Source organism: Pristiophorus japonicus, chromosome 4, assembly GCF_044704955.1.
Source record: "Pristiophorus japonicus isolate sPriJap1 chromosome 4, sPriJap1.hap1, whole genome shotgun sequence".
In the NCBI taxonomy this organism is placed as follows: domain Eukaryota; kingdom Metazoa; phylum Chordata; class Chondrichthyes; family Pristiophoridae; genus Pristiophorus; species Pristiophorus japonicus.
Genome location: NC_091980.1, coordinates 197,891,193 through 197,918,489, shown reverse-complemented (window position 1 = coordinate 197,918,489; position 27,297 = coordinate 197,891,193). Strand labels below are relative to the sequence as shown.

At 43.9% G+C, this 27,297-nt stretch overlaps 1 protein-coding gene across 1 annotated transcript in view; it reads right to left on the bottom strand.

The window, feature by feature from the left end:
* Positions 1 to 27,297, bottom strand: part of LOC139262282 (formin-1-like) — a 654,821-nt gene that overhangs the window by 201,683 nt on the left and 425,841 nt on the right. The window contains exon 14 of the mRNA XM_070877435.1: positions 24,312 to 24,404. Within this exon, the coding sequence (XP_070733536.1) occupies positions 24,312 to 24,404 (93 nt within the window). The remainder of the gene's footprint in view (positions 1 to 24,311; positions 24,405 to 27,297) is intronic.

Below are 27,297 nucleotides of genomic sequence, written 5' to 3'. Positions count from 1 at the left end.
ACTCAAGGGGCTGGATTTTTGGGTCTTTTCCGCTGGAGCGGTGACAATGGTGGTGGTGATCGTACGGTCAGCCTCCAGCGCACCACAGTGATCCTCGGGTCCAGTTTAGTGGCGGCTCTGAGTAGCACCGCCGGGAAGAGCTGCGCCGGGTGTACAAAGCCCCTGGTTGCGACACGAGCGAGAGTTTTCATTCTTACCCGGCCTGTACGCCGCAAAGCGTGCCTCACAATGACTGCCTGGGAAATCCTACTATGACCCTACGATCCCGTCGGCGAAGAGGTAGGTAATAGACCCCTAAGGTAAGTGTAATTGTTTTATCTTTGAAGTTTTTTAGTATTGTAGTGACGTGGGCAATGTTTTGGGAATGTTTTGGTAATGATTTTGTGGTATTTCTTTTAGGTTTCCCCATGCCCCCATCCCCCCAGGTGTCTCTCGGAGTGCTCCCAGCCCGGCTCTTCAGTTCAGGAATTTCCCATCCTCATGCCCTAAGAAAGATTTACAATGCCTCTCTTAGCACTGTGCCCCCTTACGCAGAGCCCAGGTGCCCAAACTTACCTACTGAGGCGCAAACTATTTCAGACCGCTAACTTTCCCGCCCCGTCGCCATTATCGCCCCAAAAATATCAAAGCTGAAAATCCAGCCCAAGATCTACCACAATGTGCTTGCAATTTCCCCCATAGAGAATCAGAAAATGGGCAGAACATTGTTCTTCCCGGGGGACTGGGGGAACAAGGGGAAACAGCCTCTCACCATCTACCCTGTCAAGCCCTCTCAGAATCTTATGTTTCAATAAGATCAGCTCTCATTTTTCTAAACTCCAGAGAGTATAGGCCCATCTCTCTACTGGTCATAAACGTTCTGTGTAAAATGAGTTTGGGTAATCTTAACCTAAATCAGTGGGCCCATCTCTGCAACAAAAATATGCCAATAAAATGGCAATCAATAAGCTATAATGATGGCTGGTATGGGAAATGGAAACATTTACAATGGTGCAGTCAAAATACTCCTCAAACTTGGTGCAGCTGAAACTTTGTTGTGCGTTTGACTCTACTATAACTAATTGGTGACTGCTTGATGTTGGCAATGAATGGCCAAAGTGGAAAAATCATTCCATTATATTGCCATTATAGAAAGGAGGAAAAACAATGCTACAATGGTGGCTGGGCCACACAGTCCAGAAAGCTTTCATGTTTGATTCCCAGTCTGTGTTGAGTTAGTTAACCTCAGCCAATGTAGTACTAGGGGTGTTACGATTAGCATCCGTGCCTCTGGTTCAGGGAGGGAAAAATCAAACAGTGGCCCTAAAATTACTTATGTTGCAATCCCGGGATAATCAGAGCAACCCCAACCACCCCCACCTCAAAAATAGTCCTCTCAGCTTCTTGAGCAAAGGGGGCAATCTGCTGCATGTGTTGAATGGCCTGCCAACACTCACTGTTAAGACTCATATAAATAATGGCAAAAATATGATTGTTATCCAGTGACCATAGAAACCTACCCTAGCAAAGAGACTACACTTTAAAGACTCGAAGGATGAAAATTGGCAAGAAATAAAGGGAAATAACCTTCCAGTCTGATGGAAGCATTTGATCACATTTAGCAGATATCTGGTAAAATCAGTTTTAAGGATAGAAAAGTGATAATGGGGGAGTTCAACTATCCTAATATAGACTGGGATAATAATAGTGTAAAGGGCAGAGAGGGGGAAGAATTTCTGAAGTGTGTTCAGGAGAACTTCCTTGATCAGTTTTTCCAGACCAACGAGGAAGGAGGCATTGTTGGATCTGGTTTTGGGAATGAGATAGGTCAAGTGGAGCAAGTGTCAGTCGGTGATCATTTAGGGAACAGTGAGCATAATATCATAATGTTTAGATTAGCTATGGAAAAGTACAGGGAGCAATCTAGAGGGGCCATCAAAGGTTCCAAAACCCAGAGGATGTCTGGAAACGTGTCCATACTGTCGCAGCAGGGAAGTGAGCAGCCTGCAGCTACCTCTACTGAAGCCACAGGAGTTGCACCTCGTAGAAGCACTCAAAAGAAAAATAACACAAACGTAGATGCACAAGGGTATACACATGGGTGCAAGAAAAAATGTTAGTGCCTGTTTCAGTTGTTTTTCTTTGCACCACTTTCAGGTCTTGTCCATTTTTGCCTCACATCTTGGAAGTGGCTTTGTCACTTTGAGTGAATGGTGACACATTATTTAACCTCGAGCATTGAGGCTTTGCTTGAGAACAATTGTCATTGTACGGATGCTTTATGATGTTGTTGTAGGGGGGTGGTGGAAGGGGAATTCAGCAGGTGGCTGAATTGGAGCAAGTTAAGCAAATGTGGCCATGATGAGGCCATCCGGGCCTCCCGGGAAGCAATGTGCGCTGCTGCTGCTATCATCTGCATCTCAGCTTCCTCCTCCTCTTCCACTTGCTCATCCTTCTCCTCTGAAGAGGCTGTGTGCTGTGTGCCATGCTCCTAATACAGCTCCAATCCTCATTGCTTCACTATGATGTGCAGTGCGCTGCAGACAATGATGATTCTGGAGACCCTGGCTCATGTGTACTGAAGGGCTCCTTCAGATCTGCGCTTCAGAAGGCATCTGAAGTGCATTTTCAGCATGCCGATTGCTTGTTCTATGACACATCTGGTGGAGATGTGGCTCTCATTATAACGTTCCTCGGCCTCAGTACTTGGCCTCATCAGGGGTGTCATGAACCACATCTTCAATGGATAGCCCTTGTCTCCAAGCAGCCAGCCGGTAAGTCTGTTTGCAGTTGCGAAGAGCTGAGGGAGAGTGGACTGACGCAGCATGAAAGAGCCATGGCAGTTGCCAGGGAATTTGGCACACATGCATAATTATCTTTTTATGGTGGCAGACCAGCTGCACATTGAGGGAGTGGAAGCCTTTGCAATTCATTAACACTCCTGGGTGATGATGGGGTGTCTTCATGGCCACATGTGTGCATTTGATGATGCTCTGCACCGGTGGGAAGTCAGCCAGAGCCACAAAGCCAAGCCAAAGTCATTCGGCCCATTGTGCCTGTGCCGGCTCTTTGGTAGAGCTATCCAAGGTGTGGTTTATTGGAAGACGAGGCCATTCTCTGCTCTTTCCCCATAGCCCTGTAAATTTTTCCCCTTCAAGTATTTATCCAATATCCTTTTTTCCATAAAACCCAATTCCCAAGAAAACAACTTCCCAAAAGCTTTTAACATCGTCCCACGTGACACCGGCTTCATCAGTGGCAAAGTTGATATAATTGGCTGACTTGTGAAACATGGCATCAATCACCTGGGTGATGCATCTGTGGGCAGCCGACTGCGAGATCCCGCAAATGTTTGCTGCAGATCCCTGGAAGGAGCCTGAGGCAAAGAAGTTGAGGGCAGTGGTGACTATGACACAAGGAGTGTACACCAGGACCTCTGGGCAGCAAGTCTTGTTCCAGCAAGCTACAAATGTCTGCGATGACCTGGAGCAATAACCTGAGCCTCCTTTGGCACTGCTGCTCAATGATGTTGAGGAAGCTTAGCCTCTGCCTGTATACCCGGTGTTGGAGGTATTGCCTCCGGCAGGCTGCAGCCTAGTGTATCCTCCCTCTCCTGTAGAACATCAGGTCATTGAGGTGAAGGCTGCTGTTGTGGTTGCTGCTGTTGCGGCTGGTGCTAATGGTGGTGGAGCTCATCTTGGTCCAATTCTGAGGACCAAGATGAGAGGGTAAAAACGGCATCTATTGTGATGTCGTAAATGGTAGGTCCGGTACCGATCAGAAGGCCAATCCCTCAATGTTGTGGTAGTGACTAGCAATGGGGTGAGAGTGGCTTGCAAGGTTACAGAAATGACCTAAATCTGTGCATAAAATGGATTTAGCAACAGCTTTTCCCTCAGGCAACTAATGGGGTGTAAGGCGGGTGCATTTATTTGGTATTTCCAACTGTCAATTAATGCCCTCGCACAATGGCCACTGAAATTCCGCCTCCCCTTCACAGGTGAGGTTTCCGAGCTACATGTTTCTTGTGCTCCTGCCATTAAATTCAGAAGCTGCAGTTAAAAACCAACAAGTATTTAATGAGTTTAATTAGGTTGCCCACCTTTCCCGATCGGGGCTGTGGCACGCTGGCAAACGTGCACGAAGAAGCGGGATGATGGCAGGTTCCCGACGCGCTGCCTATGTTCACAATTTTTGCAGCCAACTCACCCCCAAATCTGCAAGCCCGGCAACAGGAAAATTCCGGCCACATTCTCCAATGCACCCGTAGGTTCATAACATGGCCTTTTTTAACACATTAATGCAAAGGGTAATAATGAAAAGTTTTTAAGGAATCTAAACATGGGATTTTTAAGCTAATCAGGTAACACAACACTACTTACAAATAGGACATAGAGATGACTCTCATTCAGTCTACTTTTAGCAGAAAACTTGTACTTGATGAACGAAGCACACTTAAAAGGCTCATTTGAAATTTGAGTAAAAGGTACTGAATAGATTGTTTTATTCTTTCTCAAAAGGGATACTGTGTTCTTGAAGCACATTTTTGAAAGTAATCTATTGAAGGATATTTATGATACTTGGCACAATCTGGTGATATTTTTTGGGTCACTGAGGAGACACATAACTTATTACAGATGCACAACATACCATGGCTGTTTTCTCCCCCAAAGTATATATTATTGGATGTTTCAGATACTGTATATCATATTCAAAATAACATGAATCTTCGTATATTCCCACCTAGAACATTGAACTACAAATATGTATTTAGAATTTAAATTTATATTTCTCTTCGCACAAACCTCTAAGACTATGAGGACCAATATGGCAGCTGCTCCTGATGGCTTCTGCAAAAGCTTCGATAAACTTCAAAGTGCACGGATGTCTAACAACTTGATGCTGACAGAAGGCCATTAAAAAGACTATGGTCACTATTGGGAGCTTTAAATATTGGTTAAAAATAATAGATAGGGTGCCATGGGACAGCTTCATTCCGGTGGGATTCCCACGCACCTACTGCTAAATAAAGATAGCGTTTTGGCATGGCCAAATAAGATTACATTGGGGAGGTAGAACTTCAAGCAATTACTATCGCAGAGGTTTATAATGTATAGTATGGACAAAAGCAAACCTACAGACAAATTAAGGTCTAAGGGGAACAATGAAGGACAGCTAAATTGAAGGAGGAGCATCTGTGATTCCTGAGTTGAAACAAAAGACTGAAAAAATATCACAAAGGACCATCTGAGCGAAGGTAAACTATAAATAGGCAAACAGGAGAAACATAGGTAACAAAGGAGATAAACCAAAAAGAGGAAAACCAGAAAAGTACATTTTGAAGAGCAATAGAAGTATGCATAAGCTGGAGGATATGAGATGCATCTTTACAAAGGAGAATGCGAGGTTTAACAGAAGGGTGAAATGAGATTTGAAAATTGTCTACTGAAAAGTGAGCTAAAATGATTATGGCTTTAGAGAGTGTTATGTATTGATGCCAGGGGTCACCAGACACCAGAGGTCGGAGGTCATCGGGCTGTATGCGCATGTGCGCGGTCACTGGGATATAAGCGCGGGTACTATGTCACGCGGGTACTTTGGGCGCAAATAAAGTTGGATCAGGTTTACACCTGAGGCAGTTTACAGTAACAAGACTTGAGTCATTACATTTGGCAATGAGGTAACTGAAGAACCTTCGCATGTACAATGGGCACTATTGGAATTCTGGAGAGATTCGTGAAGGGCGAGGACTGGGTGGATTTTATCAACCGCCTGGATCAGTATTTTGTGGCTAACAAAATGGAGGAAGAGGCTGACGCAGTTCAGCGCAGGACGGTTTTCCTCACCGTTTGTGGTCCGAAAATTTACAGCCTCATGAAGAATCTTCTCTCACTTTTACGTCCAACGGACAAAGAGTATGAGGATTTGTGTGCGTTGGGGTGTGACCATTTTAAGCCAAAAGAGGGGATCATCATCTCATGCTATCGCTTCTATACGCATGTTCGTGCTGAGGGCTAGGATGTGTCGGGATTCATTGCTGACCTATGACATCTTGCTGAGCCGTGTAAGTTCGGGAACATGTTGAAAAACATGTTGCGAGATTTCTCCGTGATAGGCATCAACCACGATGTGATTCTCTGGAAACTATTGGCCGAAGAAAAGCTGGATTTGAGAAAGGCCATCGCGACTGCTCAGGCATGCATGATGACTGATGATAATTTGAGGCAGACATCATCGAAGAGTCGGAGCTTCACGGCAAGTACTGTAAACAAGATTGTGTCGTCGTCTGGCAGAGCTCGTTATGGCAGGGCCTACTCGACTGCTTATGTGAAACCTGTAGCTGCTCAGAGTCTGCCAACTGGTATGAATCTGATTTCACCCTGTTGGCGTTGTGGGGGCAATCATCGGCCTCATCAGTGTCGGTTTAAATAATACTTCTGTAATGGCTGTTCGAAAGTGGGGCATCTTCAGAGAATGCGGCTGCAACTGAGCAAGCATGCTGCTGCTCATCACATTGTTGATGATGACCAGTCTAGTGCTGGCCCGGATACACAACCCGAGGAGGAAGTGTATGGCCTGTATTTGTTCTTGGCAAAGAGCTAGCTGATAATTGTTAATGTGAAGCTGAATGGCGTGCCTGTATCAATGGAGCTGGACATGGGTGCGAGTCAGTAGATAATGAACCAAAGGACATTCGACAAGCTGTGGAACACTGTGGTTATGAAGTCTAAGCTGAGTCCAGTCAATGCCAGGTTGCGTACCTACATTAAGGAACTCATACCGGTGATTGGCAGTGCAGTAGTCAAGGTGTCATATGATGGTGCGGTTCAAGGTCTATCATTATGGATCGTCCCAGGTAATGGTCCAACGCTGTTCGGCAGGAATTGGCTCGAGAAAATCAAGTGGAACTGGAATGATATCAAAGCGTTGTCCTCGATGGATGACACTTCATGTGTTTAAGTGTTGAAGAAGTTTCCTTCTTTGTTTGAACCGGGCATTGGTAATTTTACTGCAGCCAAGATGCAGATTCACCTGGATTCTGATGCAAGGCCTGTCTATCATAAAGCTCGGCCTGTTCCTTACATGATGAGGGAGAAGGTTGAAATTGAGCTTGACAGACTCCAACGTGAAGGGGTCATATCTGGTCGCGTTTAATGAGTGGGCCAGTCCTATTGTTCCTGTGTTGAAGAGTGATGGCACTGTCAGAATTTGTGGAGACTACAAGGTTACGATTAACTGATTTTCGAAACAGGATCAGTATCCGTTACCGAAGGCTGATGACCTGTTCGCCATGCTAGCTGGTGGAAAGTCGTTCACTAAACTAGATCTGATGTCGGCCTATATGACACAGGAGCTTGTCGGCACATCGAAGAAACTCACCTGCATCAACACCCATAAAGGACTTTTTGTCTACAACAGGTGTCCTTTTGGAATTTGTTCGGCTGCAGCCATATTTCAGAGGAATATGGAGAGTTTACTGGAGTCCGTTCCTAGAGCTGTCATGTTTCAAGATGATATTCTGGTCACAGGTCGCGACACTGCTGAACATTTGAACAATCTTGAAGAAGTCCTACATCATCTGAACAAAGTGGGACTCAGGCTGAAACGTTCGAAGTGTGTCTTCATGGAACCTGATGTTGAATTCTTGGGGACGAAGATTGCTGCTGATGGTTTTCGAATCAGTAGGCCTGATGCCAAGGCCATCAAAAATGCACCCAGGCCTCAGAATGTGACGGAGCTGCGTTCATTCCTTGGGCTACTCAAGTACTTTGGTAATTTCTTACCCAGACTGAGCACTTTATTAGAGCCACTGCACATGCTACTCAGAAAAGGCGACAACTGTGTCTGGGGTGTATCTCAAGATAGAACCTTTGAGAAAGCTAAGAATCTGCTCTGTTCAAAAAAGTTGCATGTTCATTATGATCCGTGTAAGCATCTTGTATTGGCCTGTGATGCTTCATCATATGGGGTTGGCTGTGTACTCCAACAAGCAAATGAATCGGGTAAGCTACAACCTGTTGCGTATGCTTCGAAAAGTTTGTCAAAAGCGGAAAGAGCTGACAGGATGGTAGAAAAAGAAGCGTTGTATGTATGTGTGTATGGGTCAAAAAGATGCTTCAGTACCTGTTTGGTCTTCGTTTTGAACTCGAAACGGATCACAAGCCACTCATTTAATTGTTTTCGGAGAACAAAGCTATTAATACCAATGCATCGTCCCGTATCCAGAAGTGGACATTGACATTGTCTGCCTATGATTATGTCATCCGTCATAGATCTGGTACTGAGAATTGTGCCGATGCACTGAGTCATCTGCCCTTGCCCACACCTGATATGGAGATGCCTCAACCTGCAGATCTACTGTTAGTAATGGATGCTTTTGAGAGTGAAGGAACTCCTGTCACTACTCAACAAGTCAGGATATGGACCAGTCATGACCCTATTTTATCGGTTGTGAAACATTTTGTCCTCAGTGGCGATTGGTCTGCAGATCACACATCTGGAGATGTGTGATGAGACCAAACCATCCAACCGTCGTAAAGATGAGCTGTCCATTCAGTCAGATTGTTTACTGTGGGGTAATCGTGTCATCATGCCTAAGAAAGGTTGAGAAAAATTTGTATGTGAACTACACAGTACTCATCTTGGTATTGTCATGATGAAAGCCATTGCTAGGTCTCATGTATGGTGGCCTGGAATTGACTCTGATCTGGAATCATGTGTGCATCAGTACAATACTTGCATGCAGCTAAGTAAAGTACCAGCGGAATCTCCGCTGAGTCTTTGGTCGTGGCCATCTAAACCATGCTCGAGGATACATTTCCTGGGAAAGATGCTTTTTGTTGTGGTAGATACATATTCAAAGTGGATAGAGTGTATTATTATGTCATCCAGTACATCTACAGCTACTATTGAGAGTCTTCGTGAGATGTTTGCTACTCATGGTTTGCCTGACATTGTTGTGAGTGACAACAGATCTTGCTTCACAAGTCTTGAGTTTCAGTTCATGAAACTCGATGGTATTAGACAAGTGAGGTCAGCTCCAATCAAACCTGCTTCTAGTGGTCAAACAGAGCGTGCTGTTCAAACAATCAAGCAAAGTATGAAACGTGTAACTCAGGGTTCACTGCAGACTCGTTTGTCATGTATATTGCTCAGTTACAGGACAAGACCTCATACACTTACTGGGGTTTCCTCCTGCTGAACTACTGATGAAGAGAAATCTCAAGACCAAGCTTTTTCTTGTTCATCCTGATTTGAAAGATCGTGTTGAAAACAGACATCAAAGTCAGCAATGGTATCATGATCGTGCTGCTGTGTCACATGACATCTCTGTCAACAATTCGGTTTATGTACTGAACTATGGTCAAGGTCCAAAGTGGATCACCGGTACTGTTACAGCCAAGGAGGGTAACAGAGTGTTTATTGTCATGCTCAAGAATGGGCAAACATGCAGGAAACATGTTGATCAGGTCAAACTGCGGCACACGGATGAACTGGAACCGTTTGTGGAAGATGCAGTTAGTGACCAAACAACCAATGTTCTTTCATCAAAGGACTCTGCTGTCATTACTGAACCTGGATCTTCAGTCTCTGATGTGGTCATTACCACTCCTATCAGATCGGTTACTCAGCCTTCAGTCACAACTGACTCAGAACGCTCGCCTAGAACTAAAGTTGAACTGAGACGATCAACTCGTGAGCGGAAAGTTCCAGACCAACTGAATTTGTAAAGAGACTGATATTAAGATCTTAAAAGGGGGATGTTGTTATGTATTGATGCTTGGGGTCACCAAACACCAGAGGGTACCACTGTCGGAGGTCATCGGGCTGTATGCGCGTGTGCTCGGTCACTGGTATATAAGCGCGGGTACTATGTCACGCGGGTACTTTGGGCACGAATAAAGTTGGATCAGGTTTATACCTGAGGCAGTTTACACTAACAAGACTCTTGAGTCATTACAGTGAGGAAGGTACAGGAACAAGGATAGATAAAAGCACCAGGACTTTTGAGGGTGAATGGACAATTTTGGCCTTGGAAAGGTCTGTGAAATGTGCACGCTAACACCAGATCTTGGAAGTAAGCCATCACAAATGGAAACTAATATGGAATGGGTTTGTCCTGAAATAGAGGACGCTTACGAAAAGCCGATGCAATGATTATAGCTATCTTCCGTAATCGCCCCCCCCCCCCCCCCCCAATCCCTCACTCCCCAAAGGTCCCAACACAGACCTCTCTAGAAATTGTGGGGTCAAATCGTTGTAATGTTTCTAAGTGCGATAAAGTTACAATTTCTGCCAGCAATTGGTGAGTTATGCCAGGGAAGACCACTGGGAAAGGGGCAAGGAAGCACTTCTGAGGACACAGTTATAGGATTTAAAGGTGGATTGGTTTTATAGCAGATCCAGCCTACAGCAATGTGAAGACATGGGTCCAACAGAAACAAATAAGAATAAAGCAGCAAACTTATCAGAGATAGAAATAAATATATTTCTAAATGAAATTAGGGGTGTAAAGGATGGAATAGTGGGAATGAGTGTCTAATAATCTGCCAAGACAATGTGGAAGGAGGTGACACAGGCAGTGAATAGCAACTTCCTAACAGTTCCGTACAAGTGGAAACCTTAAGTGTGAATGGTGATTCCTATCTTTTATTGGTTGGGCCGGGCCACATGATCCCAGGGGCGCTTGCGAACTGTATGTGCCCCTGGGATACGTGAGCCTCTACCTGTGGGTACCCGGAGAGGCCCAGGACTGCAAGTCGCCAAACCTCCAGGTAAATTCGTACATTTTTTGCAGGTCAGAGGCATCTATCTGCGCATCTATCCCAATATAGATGTGCTATTCTATATATTAAACACTATAGAATGACAGTAACCCTAAAAGTGCAGTAATAAACTTAAGGACAAAAACTGGTGAACTATACAGACTCCTTCACATGGAACAATTATATGACATCTGTGAGATTATAGAGTCATAGGGCTAGAACCTCCACTTTTTTTGCATGCTTAACGCCCACTTAACCCCATTTAACCGCTGAAATTATGTAAAACGTCCAGATATCGCTCATTTTGGCAGAAAATGGAAACTGACGGGCTTTTTTAGGAGACTTATCGTTGAGCGTTATTTCCCCAATGGGCTTAACGGCGAGAAAAAATATTACCGCCTGCCCATATTATCGCCCAGCATTGCTTTCCTCACGGACTTAATGCCGAGATTCAATAATAACGCCCGGCAATTGTTTTTGGTCGTAAAGAGCATATTTATCCAAACTAACAGCCATGGAGATCGCCCACTGTCAATTTCACTACCTCCCACACATATCGCCCAGAATATCGCCCGTTCAAAAAAACGCCCACAAAAATGGAACTAACCGGGGCGGACACCAGCAGTGTGGTCGGCATTTGTTAAATCCCACTCTTACATGAGGAGCTTATATCGGAAAGATTTGCCTGAAAGAGCGCTGATGTGAGTGACAACGCTGACACATTGCTACGTGTGTGCAGCTCAGACATCAATGGTGCCCATCACCTTGGTGCCAGTTAAAGTTGATGTTGATTGATGTTTAGTTGTATTTAACATTTTCATGTTAAGGAATCACCAGTGTGTAACGGTCCAGTTATCTGAGACAATGCTCAACAAGGTTATATTTAATAACAAAAGTTTAATATCAACATTGGTCTGAAATCATAAGTATCACAGCCAATAACACCCAACCCCCGCCCACACCCTACTTTTTCCACCATTGACTTAAGTCATATGTTCAATATGTCCAGCAACACAGAATACAAAAGCAAAGCAGAAGCGTGGTCGCCAGCCCCCATACGTTGCAACAAATTGCAGACACCCAAATGGAGATATAACACAGCCATCACCTGCACACATGCACCTCACTTTCCTTCCCACCGCCCCGCCCCCGCTTCTCCTCCCCATCTTTACCCCATCCCCTTCCCCTCCTGACTCCAAGCTGTCTGGCCGAGGGGGTCCTCAGGTGATGCTTCATTGGGGGGGGGTGGGGGGGTGGGGCAGGGGTGACGGCCGAAGCGTTGCTTCGACGGATACGAGAGAGGACGGTGCCAAGGTGGGAACGTGCTCCGAGCCAGAAGCAAGATGTTGCTGCTGGTTCTCATGTGTGGTTGGCAAAATGGGGGTGCGGCACCTTGGGGTGCAGTGCGGCATTCTGGGACCACTGGGAGCCCTCTGCCACCAGTGTTCTTGGCTACTAGCTAAGGGCGTCCTCCATCCCCTTCCATATTATATCTTATTTGTTGGACAGAAACTCAGTGCCAACTATGTTCTTCGTGCTACTAGTGAATCTCCGTCGTGCCTCCCACAATAGCCAAACAAGCACACACACACACGCTTTCAGTGCCTCTGAGCTCCCTCTCTCTCTGTCTCCTCTTCTGCGCATGTCATGATGACTCTTGACCTCTAGAATCAAGGGAATCGAGCGTTGCCATGCCGTTGATAAGGACAGCCACACTTTACAGCAGGAGATCAGAAAAATTTAACGCTACTGCCCATTTGATATCGCTCACAGTAACGCCCATTTTCAAAAATGTAAACTAGCTGTTTTGAGAATGGGCGAGAAGCTGGCAATCTGAAAACGCTTTTTTCACTGCCCACACCGGAAATAACACCCATTTTTGGGCGATAAGCACAAAAGTAGGGGTTCTAGCCCATAGAGTCATTACGGCACAGAAGGAGGCCATTCTGCCTATCAAGTCCATGCTGGCTCTCTGTAGAGCAATTCAGTCAGTTACATTCCCCCACTCTATCCCCATAGCCCTGCAAGTTTATTTCCCTCGTGTCTGTCCAACTTTCCTTTGAAATCATTGATCGTCTCCACTTCTACCACCTTCGTCAGCAGCGAGTTCCAGGTCATTACCACTCACTGTGTAAAAAAGTTCTTCCTCACATCCCCCCTGCATCTCTTGCCCAAAACCTTAAATCTGTGTCCCCTAGTCCTTGCACCATCAGCTGATGGGAACAGCCTTTCTCTTATGTCTTATCCAAAGCCATCATAATCTTAGACACCTCTATCAAATCTCCCTTCAACCTCCTTTACTCCAAGGAGAACAACCCCCAGCTTCTCCAACCTAACCTTGTAGCTAAAATCCCTCATCCTTGGAACCATTCTGGCAAATCTCCGCTGCACCATCTTAAGGACCTTCACATCCTTCCTAAAGTGTGGTGATCAGAACTGGACACAATACTCCAGTTGTAGCCTAACCAGAGCTTTATAAAGGTTCAGCATAGCTTCCCTGCTTTTGCACTCAATACCTCTATTTATGAAGCCCAGGATCCCATATGCTTTGCTAACTACTCTCTAAATATGCTACCTTCAAAGATCTATGCACATGAACCCCAGGTCCCTCTGCCCCTGCATACTCTTTAGAACTGTGTCATTAAGTCTATACTGCCTCTCCCTATCCCTTATGCCAAAATGCATCACCCTCTGTATTCAATTCCATCTGTCACTTGTCTGCCTATTCTGCCAGCCTATCTATGTCCGGTTGCAGTCGATTGGTATCATCCTCACTGCTTGCCATACCTCCAAATTTGGTATCATCAGCAAATTTTGAAATTTTACTCTGTATTCCAATACCAAATCATTTATATATATCAAAAAAGCAGCGCTCCTGCAATGCATGCATCTCCTTTGAAGATTATTTTTCTCTGTAGGAACTCCTTAAGAGGCTGTCAAATAAACCAGTTTGTCACTCAAAGTTACAACCATTCTGTTCTCATATAAGAATTAAAAAATGTGTTTTTTTCAGAATGACAAACTATAGGAAGAAGAATGGCAGACATTTGTCCATTAATGCATCAGGAGGAAAGGCCTTTTGAGGTCTTAGGATCTCACTTAGCTGTGAAGATTGGGGAAGGAGAACTGGGAGGTCCTGCACCCATTGTTGGCATGTGTAGAACATCTGCTCATGTTCAAAGATCAACAATAAAATCAATTTTCCGACACACATACTGTGAGGAGACCCTTGCATGAGCAGAACAGTCAGGAAACAGTGATGAGCAGGAAACTCTTTTTTTTTGCCCTATAATTGAAAGCAGGCGAAAAGCAGATGGAGAAAGTGAGCCAATGGCAGGCCCCTTAATGAGAGAAACTATTAGCAGAAATTTGTCCACATCGTCATTCACCCTCACCATCCCAGATAGTGTTACTTGGAGAGTACAGATAGTTTAGCTGAGAAGTGAACACTGGGTGTTGCAAAACATACAAGGAAGCCAGAGGCCGAGGCAATGGAAGGGGAGAAGGATGTTCTTGAATGGAGGCTAAGGAGGTGTCAGCCCTTGGCTGGAGAGCATTTGGATAATTATCTTCGTTGTCCTGCCATAAAAGGAAGGATGTTAACAGAGCATCAAATGCATATGAAGACACTACAAAACCACTCTGAAAATGTGCTGCAGATGGCAGATTTGCAGCAGAGTCCAACGTACTGCAACATTTTGCAGCCTGGCAGCCCCATAAATCTCTGCTTAGGTCCCAAAAAATGCATAGGCCTGGAAGCAAGTCATCAACATCAAGGTGTAGGCTGGTGGCACTCAGTGTTTGGGTGATGGAGTGGAGAGAGCAATATCTACTAATCTCTACTACATGTTAAAAATAATTAAGATTGTCCTTTGAAGCTAGAGGTAATTCATTAAGAATTCTTGTGTGCAGGTGCATTGTTTTACTTCCACATAGCTCCATTTTGTAGCAATAATTGTCTGATAGGAAGACGTGAAGAGAATTTAGGTTACTGAGCTAAAATGTTAGTTGACATGAAGAAACCAGTCAACTCACAGTTAAAAACAAAAACATCAACATGTGATTAGTTTCAGTAATGCCAGAAACCTAGCATTGAAATATTTTGAAGAACCCAGTCATATACTGAGATAAAGGGATTTATCAATTCCACATTTTGATGCTGTTGTATCCCAGATACGAATGGATTTCAGGTTATATGGGAGCACCAAAAAAGTTTGAATACTGTAGACTAGTAGGTGAATTCTAGGTTAAACTTCAAAGATTAAAGAAGGTTTTGAGTCTAGAATTCATTGCTATCAATCATGAACAAAATTTCAGTAAAATTACTCATGAAGGAGCAAATCACTCAAGTAATTAAGTAACTGACATTTGGGGGCCGAAATTGCCCCATTCTTTAAGAGCCGTGACCGTCTCAAAGAGGTGGCCATGGGTCACTAAGGACTCTCCGCCTAGTCGGTGCGAAGGAAAGACCATTTTTAAAATTGCCCTACCTGGGCTTTGCAGCGACAATTGCTACCGCGCCATCCTTGCTCCCGCCCTGATGGGCACGCGCACCCCCCCACGACTAGCTGCGATCCCCATTCCGCCCCTAGGAAATTGCTCCAAAGGAGCGGATTTGCCGCTGGTCGGTGCCCCCGACAGCTTTCCCCGGCGGGAAGCTGTGCGTGCCTGGACGGCGCGACTGCCCTTAAAGGGGAGGGCGCACTGCCACGGACGGCACTTTGTTTTATTTGTCGGCCGACTGCCAGGTCAGCTCAATAATGGTGCCCACGGGTTCTGCCGGGCAGCCAACAGGCAGCCTGGCACTCCTTCTTGGGTGCCAGGCTGCTGGCCCAGCTGAAACCCTTCCTGGTGGCCCAGTGGGCCTAACTAAACCCCATGCAGAGTTCGCAGTGGCCCATGCCTTTAACTGAAGGGGAGGAACGTTGTGGCGCTGATGACTGGGATGGGCAGTCGACATGACCAAAGGTCATTACTGGCCCGCACCCGCCCGGAACAAGGCCCTGCTGGAAAACATTTTATAACACCTGATTTTCTGTTGGATCTCCGCCCCCATTGGGGTGGAGAACACCTTAAAAAAATGGTGAGTGCGCCCCATTTGGAGCGGGGCTCAATTTCAGCCCCTTGATATCTATGTAACAAACGTACAATTTGCCTACAATACATAATGCCACATTTTTATCTGCGAGCAGCCATGTCAGGTAGAACAGATATTGCAAAATATTTAAACTTGTTGGAAAACTTTTATCTCTATTTTCATCTAAAATGTGAAATAAAAGGCTGAATATTTATTTGCATAAAAGTATATGACATAAATAGTATAAGGTGCCCAATGTTTCCACGGATGGCCAGTTAAAATAAAATTGTTTCACAGCTTCTGGAGTCAACATAAAATTTACTGTGTTAAATATGTGTGATAAACATGGAAATCCCTCAGTGTACAAGGCAATAAATGGCTCCTGCAAATTGAATAAACACCAAGGCTCCTAGCTGAAGTGTTTATTAGCATACACAAGCTATTTTTGGCCAAGTAATCTGTGATTCCTAAGTTTAGCAATGGATTATAATGCTTATTAAAGTTTTACAAAGAAGCACAATAGTAAATAAAATACTACAATGGGAGCAGTCAGTGAAAAGCAAGACTCTAAAAGGGATGTTGTTTATTGTAGAGCTTGTTCTTGTACAACGTACTATAATGCAACTGAAATCATGTTGCAATACTATACAATAGTTTTATATCTATGTTTGTATCTATTCAATTAAATTACTGAAGCATTTTCATCCAACGATATTACTCATTGAACCATTCAAAATAATAATAATTTGAATTTTAGAAGGACATGAATAGGGATCAGAGGAATAGAGAGGAGTGCAAATGAAGATGGCATTAATGGAGAGGAGAGAGACATGGAAAATAAGAATGAGGCTAGAGGGGTAGAATAGCATGGAAAAGGGATATAGCTAATGTGGTTGTGATTACAAAATAAAATATAGTGATAGAGCAGAGCAAAACAGACACAAGATGAGTTGGAGAAAGAGATGTGATGGTGAATAAAGGATTGGGAGGAGAATGAGAAAGAAATGTAACAAGGGGGATGGAAGAAAAAGGAGTGGAACGAGAAGACTCTGGGGGAAGGAATTGAGCGATGCTTACCCAATTTCAGGCTACAATATGATCAACATCCTGGGGGTCACCATGGACCGGAAACTTAATTGGACCAGCCACATAAATACTGTGGCTACAAGAGCAGGTTAAAGGCTGGGTATTCTGCAGCGAATGTCTCATCTCCTGACTCACCAAAGCCTTTCCACCTTCTACAAGGCACAAGTCAGCAGTGTGATGGAATATTCTCCACTTTCCTAGATGAGTGCAGCTCCAACAACACTTAAGAAGCTCGACACCATCCAGGACAAAGCTGCCACCTTGATTGGTGCCCATCCACCACCTTAAGCATTCACTCCCTCCACCACCAGCACACCATGTAGCAACTCACCAAGATTTCTTCGACTGCACCTCTCAAACCTGTGACCTCTACCAACTAGAAGGATGAGGGCAGCAGCTGCATGGGAACACCATCACCTGAAAGTCACACACCATCCTGACTTGGAAATATATTGCCGTTCCTTCATCGTCGCTGGATCAAAATCCTGGATCTCCCTCCCAACAGCGCTATGAGAGTACCTTTACCACACAGACTTCAGCAGTTCAAGAAGGTGGCTCTCAAGGGCAATTAGGGATGGGAAATAAATACTGGCCTTGCCAGCGACGCCCACATCCCCAGGAACGAATAAAAGAAAATTGCAAGCGGTGGGATTCCATTCCCAATCTTCCTTAGAAGTTCGGCAGTCATCATATTGGTATGGGCGACTTCAAATATCAGTTCCATAATTAATATAGTGTAGACCTACCTGGTGATCACCTGATTGGAGCGCTGAAGCAATTGAAATATGTAAATAAGGGTCCTTCACCTGCTGAATGATCTTTTTGAGAAACTGAATTATGGGAATACTGGATCTGCAGGTTCCTTGGCCTGCCCAGTGATTCTTGACGCCATTCAGCAGGCAGACTGCATCAGTGATATTGAATTAGATGCTCAGCTGCACATAGTTGCATCTTTGGTTCATCGTTTTAGGCTGCTAGTGAGCTTGGCGGAGAATTTTTGGCTTATGGTAGAGATATTTTTGTGGAAAAGTTCTGGATAGTCGCTTTTTGCAGCTTTAGTATTTTGTCTGTGCAAGGACAAGCTGTTTATGGTAGTAAAAAGGGTGTTTTGCTCAGTCTGGGACTGAATGAAGAGGAAGAGGAGTAGCTGTAAGTAAGATAGCAGAAAGCTGCAGCTCCTGGCACAAGAGGGAAAAGGAGAGCATAGTGCAACGAGGCCTTACAGCAGAGTCTTCTACAGTAGGATCTTCTAACTGAACTTGAGTGAGTAGTACAGTAGAAGCGGCATCTCCTCTTCACCAGTGAGGCTGTGACTGAGCTATGTCACCTGTTGCAGCAACAACTGGAGACCATCAGCATGGCATGTGCAGCAATACCTCTGGCTCTTAAAATAACTGTGGCCCTCAATTTCTATGTTTCAGGGTCATTCCCAGCTGCAATGGATAACACCAGCAATATCTGCCAATTTAGAGTGCATTGCTGCATAAGGCAGGTTAACAGGTGCATGCTTCAACAAGAGGATCAATATCATCACCATCCCTGTGGAGGCTGCCAAGCAACAGGAGGTCACTCTGGGATTTACCAGAACTATTTGCTTCCCAGTGAATAATTGACTGCCCACACATTGCCATGTGTACTCCATATGACGACCCCAGAATAATCAACAATGGAATTGGCATCCACCCTATGAAGGTGCAGCTAGTGTGTGACTACAGGCAGCAGATAATGCAGATCTGTGCTTGGTTTCCTGACAGTAGTCATGATGCCTTTGTCCTGCGCCATTCCTCAATTCCCCCACTTTCTCCCAGCCAGACCATCAGGTCAGACTTTGGCTGCTTCAGGACAAAGGTTATCCCCTGAACACCTGGCTCATAACCTCTGTCAGGAACCCAAGCACGGTCAATGCTACATGCCACAACCAGAGTGATTGGGAGGACAGTAGCAGGTATAGATTGTGCCAGGAGCAGCAGAAGGAGGTTCAATGAAGTGTCGGTGCAGGTTTAAACCAGAGTAAGAGAGATATGAGTAGGAGTCTTACCTTAGAAGCACTGTCCAGATCATTGAATTTTTTTGCAGAATTGCGGCAAGATCCTGAGCTATGCTCCCTGCATTTGCCTGCTTCGCATCTCTGAGCGCTGTTGCCGGATGACTTGCCGTGACACCCTTCTGCCAAAAGGGGGAAATAGCACCTCCTGCACCAATACCACCAATGCAGTAGTGGAGAATCGAGGGTTCCTTGCTCCAGCACCTCTGCTTGCCATTTTTCACTATTGTCTGATAAATTAGTTCGCAGCAGCCAAAGTGCACCTCCCCTTTAAGAAGTGCAGGCTGCCTTTAAATGGCATCACTAACGCATGATTTGCCGCCCTTCCTCCATCAAGCACTCCCAGCACCAATGCAGATACGCACACCTCAATGGGTCCCACACGAGTTAGAATAGTGTTATCACCTGGTGATCACACATCACAAGTGAGCAAGAGGAGATGGTGGAGACAGGGACAGCAGTGGAGACTCCTCGCCAGAGGGCACAGGATCCTGCCAGCTCTGTTCAGCTGTATGCAGATGCTGAGTCTCCGGGGCCATCGTGAAACAGGGTGATCCTGGAGCTGCAGGAAGAAGTGCAGGAGGCCTGACAGGTTTTGCAGCTGTGATGTCTGCAAATGTGCAGAGAATGGAGGAGTCCCATCTCCAAAATGAGCACCACCATGTCACAGATGATGTGGACGGTATGCTCTTCCATGGAAAGAATGGCCACCTGCATGGAGCAGCTAATGCGCTACTCACATGAGTACATGTTACCAATGGAGAATAGATGGTAGAGGCTCATAGACCTCCTGTCTAGGAGGGATGTAAACATAGATTTGGGCCCTCATGGCCAAACTGCTGTGCAGCAAGGAGTTTGTCAGCTCCTTGATAGCAGGGAAGTGTAGATGGCCCATGAGAGTGATGATGGTGAGAAGGGACTTGGAAGTGTGGGCTCCTCTCAAAGTGTTCACACTCCTCCTCAATCAGAGCCACAGATGTCTCCACGGATCGCGATGACCAAGTCTGCCCTTGCATGGTCGCAGGAGAGGCAGACTTTGGCGGGGCCTTCACAGATTCCAAAGCCCAGAGGACATTCGTCAAAAGTGTCTATACAGTCGCAGCAAGGAAGTGAGCAGCCTGCCTCTACCTCTGCTGAAGCCACAGGAGTTGAACCTCATAAAAGCATGCATAAATGAAAAATGACACAGAAGTAGATGTACAAGGGTAAGCACATATGTGTTTAAAGAAATGTTTCTGTTCAGGTTCTTTTACTGCTATGACACTTATAAAGCTAATAATTTTCACCACTTTCTGGTGATGCCCATTTTTGTCTGCTACTTTGGAAGTGGCTAAGTGAGTTGGAGTGAATGGTGAGACATAATGTAACCTCCAACAATGAGGATCAGTGTGAAAGGAATGGCTTGGTCATTGTAGGGATGCTTTATGGTGTTGTTGAGGGGGTGGGGGGGGGTGCGGGTCGGTGAAGGGGAACCTGGCACAGCATGTGACAGCCATATGGATGTAATGCAGGAAGTTAAGTAAATCTGGCCATGATGAGGCCATTTCTTGCCTCCTGGGCAGCAATGTGCTCTGGTGCTGCTGGCATCTGGAACTCAGGTTGTTCCTGCTCCTCCTCCTTATCTTCCAGCTGATGCTCCTTCTCTGAAGAGGCTGTGTGCTCTGCGCATTGCTCCTCTGGCAGTGCTAATCCACGTTACTGCGCTATGTTGTGCAGTGTGCAGCAGACCACGATGATTCTGAATACCCTGGTTGGTGCATACTGAAGGGTTCCTCCAAACCTGGTAAGGCATCTGAAGTGCATCTTCAGCATGCCTATCGTTTGCTCTATAATACATCTGGTGGACATGTGGCTCTCATTATAACATTCCTCTGCTTCAGTACTTGACCTCCTCAAGGGTGTCATGTACCACATCTTCAGTAGTCTCCAAGCAGCCAGCCAGTAAGTCTGTTTGGAGGTATGAAGAGCTGAGGGAGGGAGGATTGGCGCAGCACAAAAGAATCATGACAGCTGCCAGGGAATCTTGCGCACACTTGCATGATGATCTTCCTATGGGTGCAGGCAAGATGGAGTGGAGACCTTTGTGATTCACAAACACTCCTGGGTGATGTGGGGGTGCCTTGATGGCTGCATGTGTGCAGTTGATGATGTCCTGCACCCGTGGCAAGCCAGCCAGAGCCGCAAAGCCGAGCGCCCACTCAGTAACACTGGATTCATTAGTGGCAAAATTGATATAATTGGCTGCCTTGTGAAACAGGGCATCGGTGACCTGTGTGATGTATTTGTGGGCAGCCGACTGCGAGATGCCGCAAATGTCTGCTGCAGATCCCTGGTAGGACCCTGAGTAGAAGAAGTTGAGAGTGCTGGTGACTTTGAGAGCCATCAGTAAGGCATGTCCACCCGTTCCTCTGGGCAGAAGGTCTTGCTTCAGCAAGCTACAAATGTCTGCATCAATCTGGTGCAATAGCCTGAGCATCCTTTGGCACTGTTGCTCAGTCATGTTGAGGAAGCTCATCATCTGCCTGGATACCCCGTGTTGAGGTTTATCGCCTCCGGCACGCTGAAGCCCTGAGGTGCCTCCTCTGTTCTGTGGAGGAGACGGCTGCTGGTATGCCTGCTGCTGCTGTAGTTGGGGCTCATCCTGGTCCAATTCTGAGGACCAAACTGAGACAGCATAAGTGGCACCCATGCTGATATAATAGACGACAGGCCAAGTAGAGATCAGAGGACCAATCTGTCAATGTTGTGATAGTTAGTTGCAATGAGGTGAGAGTGGCTCCCGAGGTTGCAGAAAAGACTTTCAAACTCTAGACACCTAAATCTGTACTCAAAATAGAGTCAGTAAGAGCCTTTCCCTTAGGCAAGTAATTAGGTGTCATGTGGGAGTACTTCTTGGGATTTCCATACTCTGATCACTGAGCTGCCGCCTCAGGTTGACATACATGGTTCCCGAGCTGCGTGATTCCCGTGTTCATCCAGTGAAATTCAAAAGGTCTGGTTAAATACACTGTTAAGGCTCTGACAGCAAGGTTTTAATGAGCTTAATTAGGTCGACTGCCTCTGCCGTTCGGCTGCCTCTGCCATGCCACGTTGGCAGGCAAGCCCAAGTTAAAGTCGTGAGGTGGCAGGATGACGGCTCGTTACCATTTTCTGCGACTTTTACTGGCAACCCACCTCCAAGCCCGCACACACGGCAGCAGGAAAATTTCGGCCAATGACTCTCTGACACTCTAAATATTTTAAAAAGTTGAAATTCATAAAATTTCTGCCTTATTAATATTGTTCATCACTCTATAAAAATAAAGTTGTTGGTACCAACAAGCCCTGATACTTACTGTGTGAATGAAATCTACCCTGCAGTTTACAGACCTGCTCAAAACCTAGTTAGTTAAATTAAATATGTATCTTTCACAAATCATTCTGCAACACAGTCAAGGTGCCATGGTATCTCCTTATGAATAACACCTACAGTTTAGCATTTGGAACCTAAGAAAGCTATTGTACTCCTGGTAACTAATTGTAAATGACTGATTTTTAATAAGTAAAGGAAATAATCCTTGTAAACTAAACACAGGACAGAAATATTGTATATATATAAAAAAACACCAGTACGGAAAGTGAAGCTCTCAAATTGGGTTGTGCCATTTCAAATAATGATATTGCTTATGTGCCGGTCTTGACATTCACACTGTGAGTATATTTATTTACAAGCAGTCAGTTGGCAAATCCCTGCTAGGTTTATAGGAATGTACACTATATTTCTCTCAGACAGCTGTGGAGGCTGGGTCATTGAATATATTTAAGACGGAGATAGACAGATTTTTGAACTATAAGGGAATAAAGGGTTATGGGGAGAGAGCAGGGAAGTGGAGCTGAGTCCATGATCAGATCAGCCATGATCTTACTAAATGGTGGAGCAGGCTTGAGGGGCCAGGTGGCCTACTCCTGCTCCTATTTCTTATGTTCTTATGTATACAGAAGTTATGGGAATATTATTTTAACAGTAATTATGTTTATCTCTTTTAGAGAGCTTTACAGTGCATATAAATAAAAATAAATTGAACAGATTTAAAAGGCAGTATTGGTTTGCATGGAAATACTAGAACAACACTAAATGGATCACATGCTAAAAACAACATGGTGATGATTCAGTATGACCAAGATTATTAATACCATGAATATGATTTTGCTATTAAAGTTGTTGTTGCTTTGATGATTTGAAGTTGCTTTTCACTTTGATGATGTTTATACCAAATTTTACAATACAAAAATAAAGTCCATGAATGTTAGTATCAATTAGAGGTTTTTTAATGAAACAATTAAAACAATGATTTTTACCTGGACAAATTTGGTACTGGTTCTCAGTAATTTTCATGGAAGGCAATTTAGTCAACAGAGGAATGATGACTAAATTATAATTACAAACCTTTTAATATATTTTTTCAATTAGTAATTTTGGAGTAATATAAAGCTTTTGGCACTAGGTAGATTGTGGCCATAAGGACAGAGTCCAGTTTTGCCTTTTCACCATCTGCATCACACTAAACAATAATATAGTTAATGTTCTTATGTAGCTAGAAAAAATATTTTTAAATTTGTAGGTGCCAAGCATCATTTGAATGCCACTAGTTAGCTGCTTGTCCATTTCAGGTGGAGAGTGGAAGTAGCTGGCAAGGAGAGAACGATGATCTGGTGGCCAAGATGTTGGATAAGAAAGAGCAAGTTGCCGGCAGCAAGGCAAGTCTGAGAGGAGGTTGTTGCAAGCATCTCGCAGCTGGGGAGCAAGCGAGCCCAGGGCAGCAGAGTCCCAGACTTTCCTTATGGGTCATGGAGGAGCATTCTTGCTACTACTACTAAGGAAGTACTACTAAGGAAAGTTTTTCTTTTACAACTTATCTTAGCGATCTCGCTGGCTTCCCGACAGTTTTATCTGGTGGGGTGGTAACGGCAAAGCACCATTCAGGAGCAAGTTAAAATGCCCTGGGGTCCCATGTGCATCAGAAAGGTATTAAAAAAGAGCTAAATCTAGCACTGATTCTAAAGCAGAATTGAAGAGAGAACTACTTGGGCAGCTACTAGATTCAATAAGTATCTCCATAAGCTAGTCTGATTGGATAAGATTGAAGGAGACAATGCCGCATGTGAATTTTGGTCATAATCATAAGTTGAAATATGTCATATCACATGGTTGGAAATCTATTTATGACACTTATAGAAAATAATGAGCATTCTTCAACTTTTATAGTTCAAGCATAACAGTCGAAGCTGTACTCCAAATGTCATATAAATATGGAAATGTGATTTGTATTTCTATGGTATTTCACTTCACAATTTGTATAAAATAATGTGTTGTACTTACCATTTTGAATAAATGCTTCCATTTTTTCTTTGAAAGGTTGGAGCTCCTGCTCTGATGAGTGCTGGCAAACAAGACTTGTTTCTTTCTCACATGCTGAAAAATACATAAATCACCAAGAAAGTATTAGTTTTTGAAACAATCATTTGTCAAGATTACAATATTTATTCTAAATTTCACGAATAATTATTAAAGTATATTCAACAAGAGTCAAAAAATATCAAACCTATGACCAAATTAAGCAAAAACCCAAGTCATATTTAACATAGTGTCCTGCACTAAAATGTTGAATTTATTGCTATGTTTACACCAATTACCTAATAATTCGTACAAATATAAAATTATTTCAACACAAGTGTACCTAAAAGATTGATCACATGGCTTTAACTTTAGCATTGATTACACTTGTAAACATTGAATGTCATTAGCAACCCTCCATAAATGTTTACAATATTCTTTTACATTTGTGTTAGATAAAAAGTCTATTCATAATAGGTGAATAGTTCAATATAAATGATTCATATGTGCAGCTATCAATCCAGTAGATTTCCTAATATTTTGAACCATCAGTAACTGCTTAGAGTGTTTAAAGGACCCTCATCTTTATGGAACCTTAGTAGTTTACAGCACAGACTGAGGCCATTTAGTCTATGCTAACTCTTGGCTAGAGCAATATGAAACTAGTGCTCACTCTCTCCCCTTTGCCCTGTATCCTTCTTTACTTCAAATATTTATTCAATTATCCCTTCAAAGATGCAATAGTCTCAACTCTTTCCTGTAGCAAAGCTTTTACCACTCCAAAAACCCTTTATAAAGAAATTTCTTCTAACATTGCTCCTCATGCCAGGGTTCTCCTGATCATCCACCAAAAGAGTGGAAGAGCTGTGGAAAACTTCTGTATAAGTTCACCCCTCTAACAATTTTAAATTGATGTTCCCTTATTTTGACTCCCTAACCAAAGAAAATAGTCTTTTTCCATTTGTTCAATCAAAACTCAAATAGATTTAAAAACCTCTATTAAATTCCCTCCTTCTCCGCTCCAGAGGAAACAATCCTGATATCTTAGTCTATCTTCACAACTATAGTTTCCCATCTCTGGCATCATTTTGGTGAATCTACACTACACTATATGATCTCTATGGCTTTAATGCCCTTTCTATGATGGGGCACCCAAAACTACAAATAGTACTCTTAACTGTTGCCTAGACAATATAACTTTATAAATGTATTGTTATTCTTTACTCCTATACTCTCAGTCCCTATTCAGGAAACACAAAAAGCTGTTGATCTTTTTAATTTGCTCTCAGGAAATTATGTATTTGACCCTCTCGAAATCTCTGTTCATCCACACCCTTCAGAATATTTCCATTACTTTCTTTTCCCATTCCATGTTTTTCCTCCCAAAATGTTTTACTGCTCACTCATCGACATTAAATTGCATCCGCCCACTCCATTAACCAGCCATCAGCAAATTTCAAGATTGTGCTCTTTATACCCAAGTCCAAATCATCTATTTACATATCAAGAACAAAAGTTCATCCTGCCCTTTATCCCTGTGGTGCACCAGTTCCAACTCATCTCTGATCCAAACAACACCTATTTACCCTAGCTCATTGCTTCCTGATAGTCAGTAAATTTTCTATCCATGCTATTGTATCTCCTCTTGTACGAGTGCCTGTATTTTTCTCACAAGCTCCTTGTGTGATATTTTTCAAATGCTTGCTGAAAATCCATATCCACTGCATTATTTTTATTTAATTGATCACCTTTTCAAGTTTGGCAAATGTGACTTGCCTTTAACAATCCGTGCTGGCTGTTCTTGGTTAATCCATAAATTTCCAAATGCTTACACATTTTGTTTTAAATTATGGATTCGAGAAATTTGTCTTTAACTGCCATTAGATTAATTGTTCTTTGCTTACCGTATTTATCCTTCTCTCCCTTTTTCTCCGAATGTGTTAAATTGTGAAAGAAAAGTGACAGTGGAATCTTTCTTGGCGGTCACAGTGCACAAACTTAAAATTGGTGACTTCTAGCTGTTAAATCCAAGTCTTGTGCACCATAGACATCAATGAATGCCTATAGTTTGTTTACAAATAGACAATGCAAAAGTGCAAGTCACATAAAAGTCTGTAACACTGATGTGATGAAAATGAAGCATGGCTCATCTCCATTCTGAAACAAAAATAATGTTTGTCAAGTACTTTTTGAACAGTCTGGGCTCAATTTTCTGGTCCCATACCTTTGTCCTTTGAATAAATTCACTGTATCCAGCATTCAAGCAACACAAATGGGGAGGAGATGAAATATATTTCAGGACGTATTTCCCTTATTTTCACTTGTTTTACATATGCCCACCCACATATGGTCGGGCACATAGAAACATAGAAATGTACAAAATAGGTGTAGGAGTAAGCCATTCGGCCCTTCGAGCCTGCACCACCATTCAATAAGATCATGGCTGAACATTCCCTCAGTACCGCTTTCCTGCTTTCTCTCCATACCCCTTGATCCCCTTAGCTGTAAGGGCCATATCTAACTCCCTCTTGAATATATCCAATGAACTGGCATCAACAACTCTCTGCGTCAGGAAATTCCACAAGTTAACAACTCTCTGAGTGAAGAAGTTTCTCCTCATCTCAGTCCGAAATGGCCTATCCCTTATCCTAAGACTATGTCCCCTGGTTCTGGACTTCCCCAACATCGGGAACATTCTACCCGCATCTAACCTGTCCAGTCCCATCAGAATCTTAAATGTTTCTATGAGATCCCCTCTCATCCTTCTAAACTCCAATGTATAAAGGCCCAGTTGATCCAGTCTCTCCTCATATGTCAGTCCTGCCATCCCGGGATTCAGTCTGGTGTACCTTCGCTGCACTCCCTCAATAGCAAGAACGTCCTTCCTCAGATTAGGAGACCAAAACTGAACACAATATTCCAGGTGAGGCCTCACCAGGGCCCTGTACAACTGCAGTAAGACCTCCCTGCT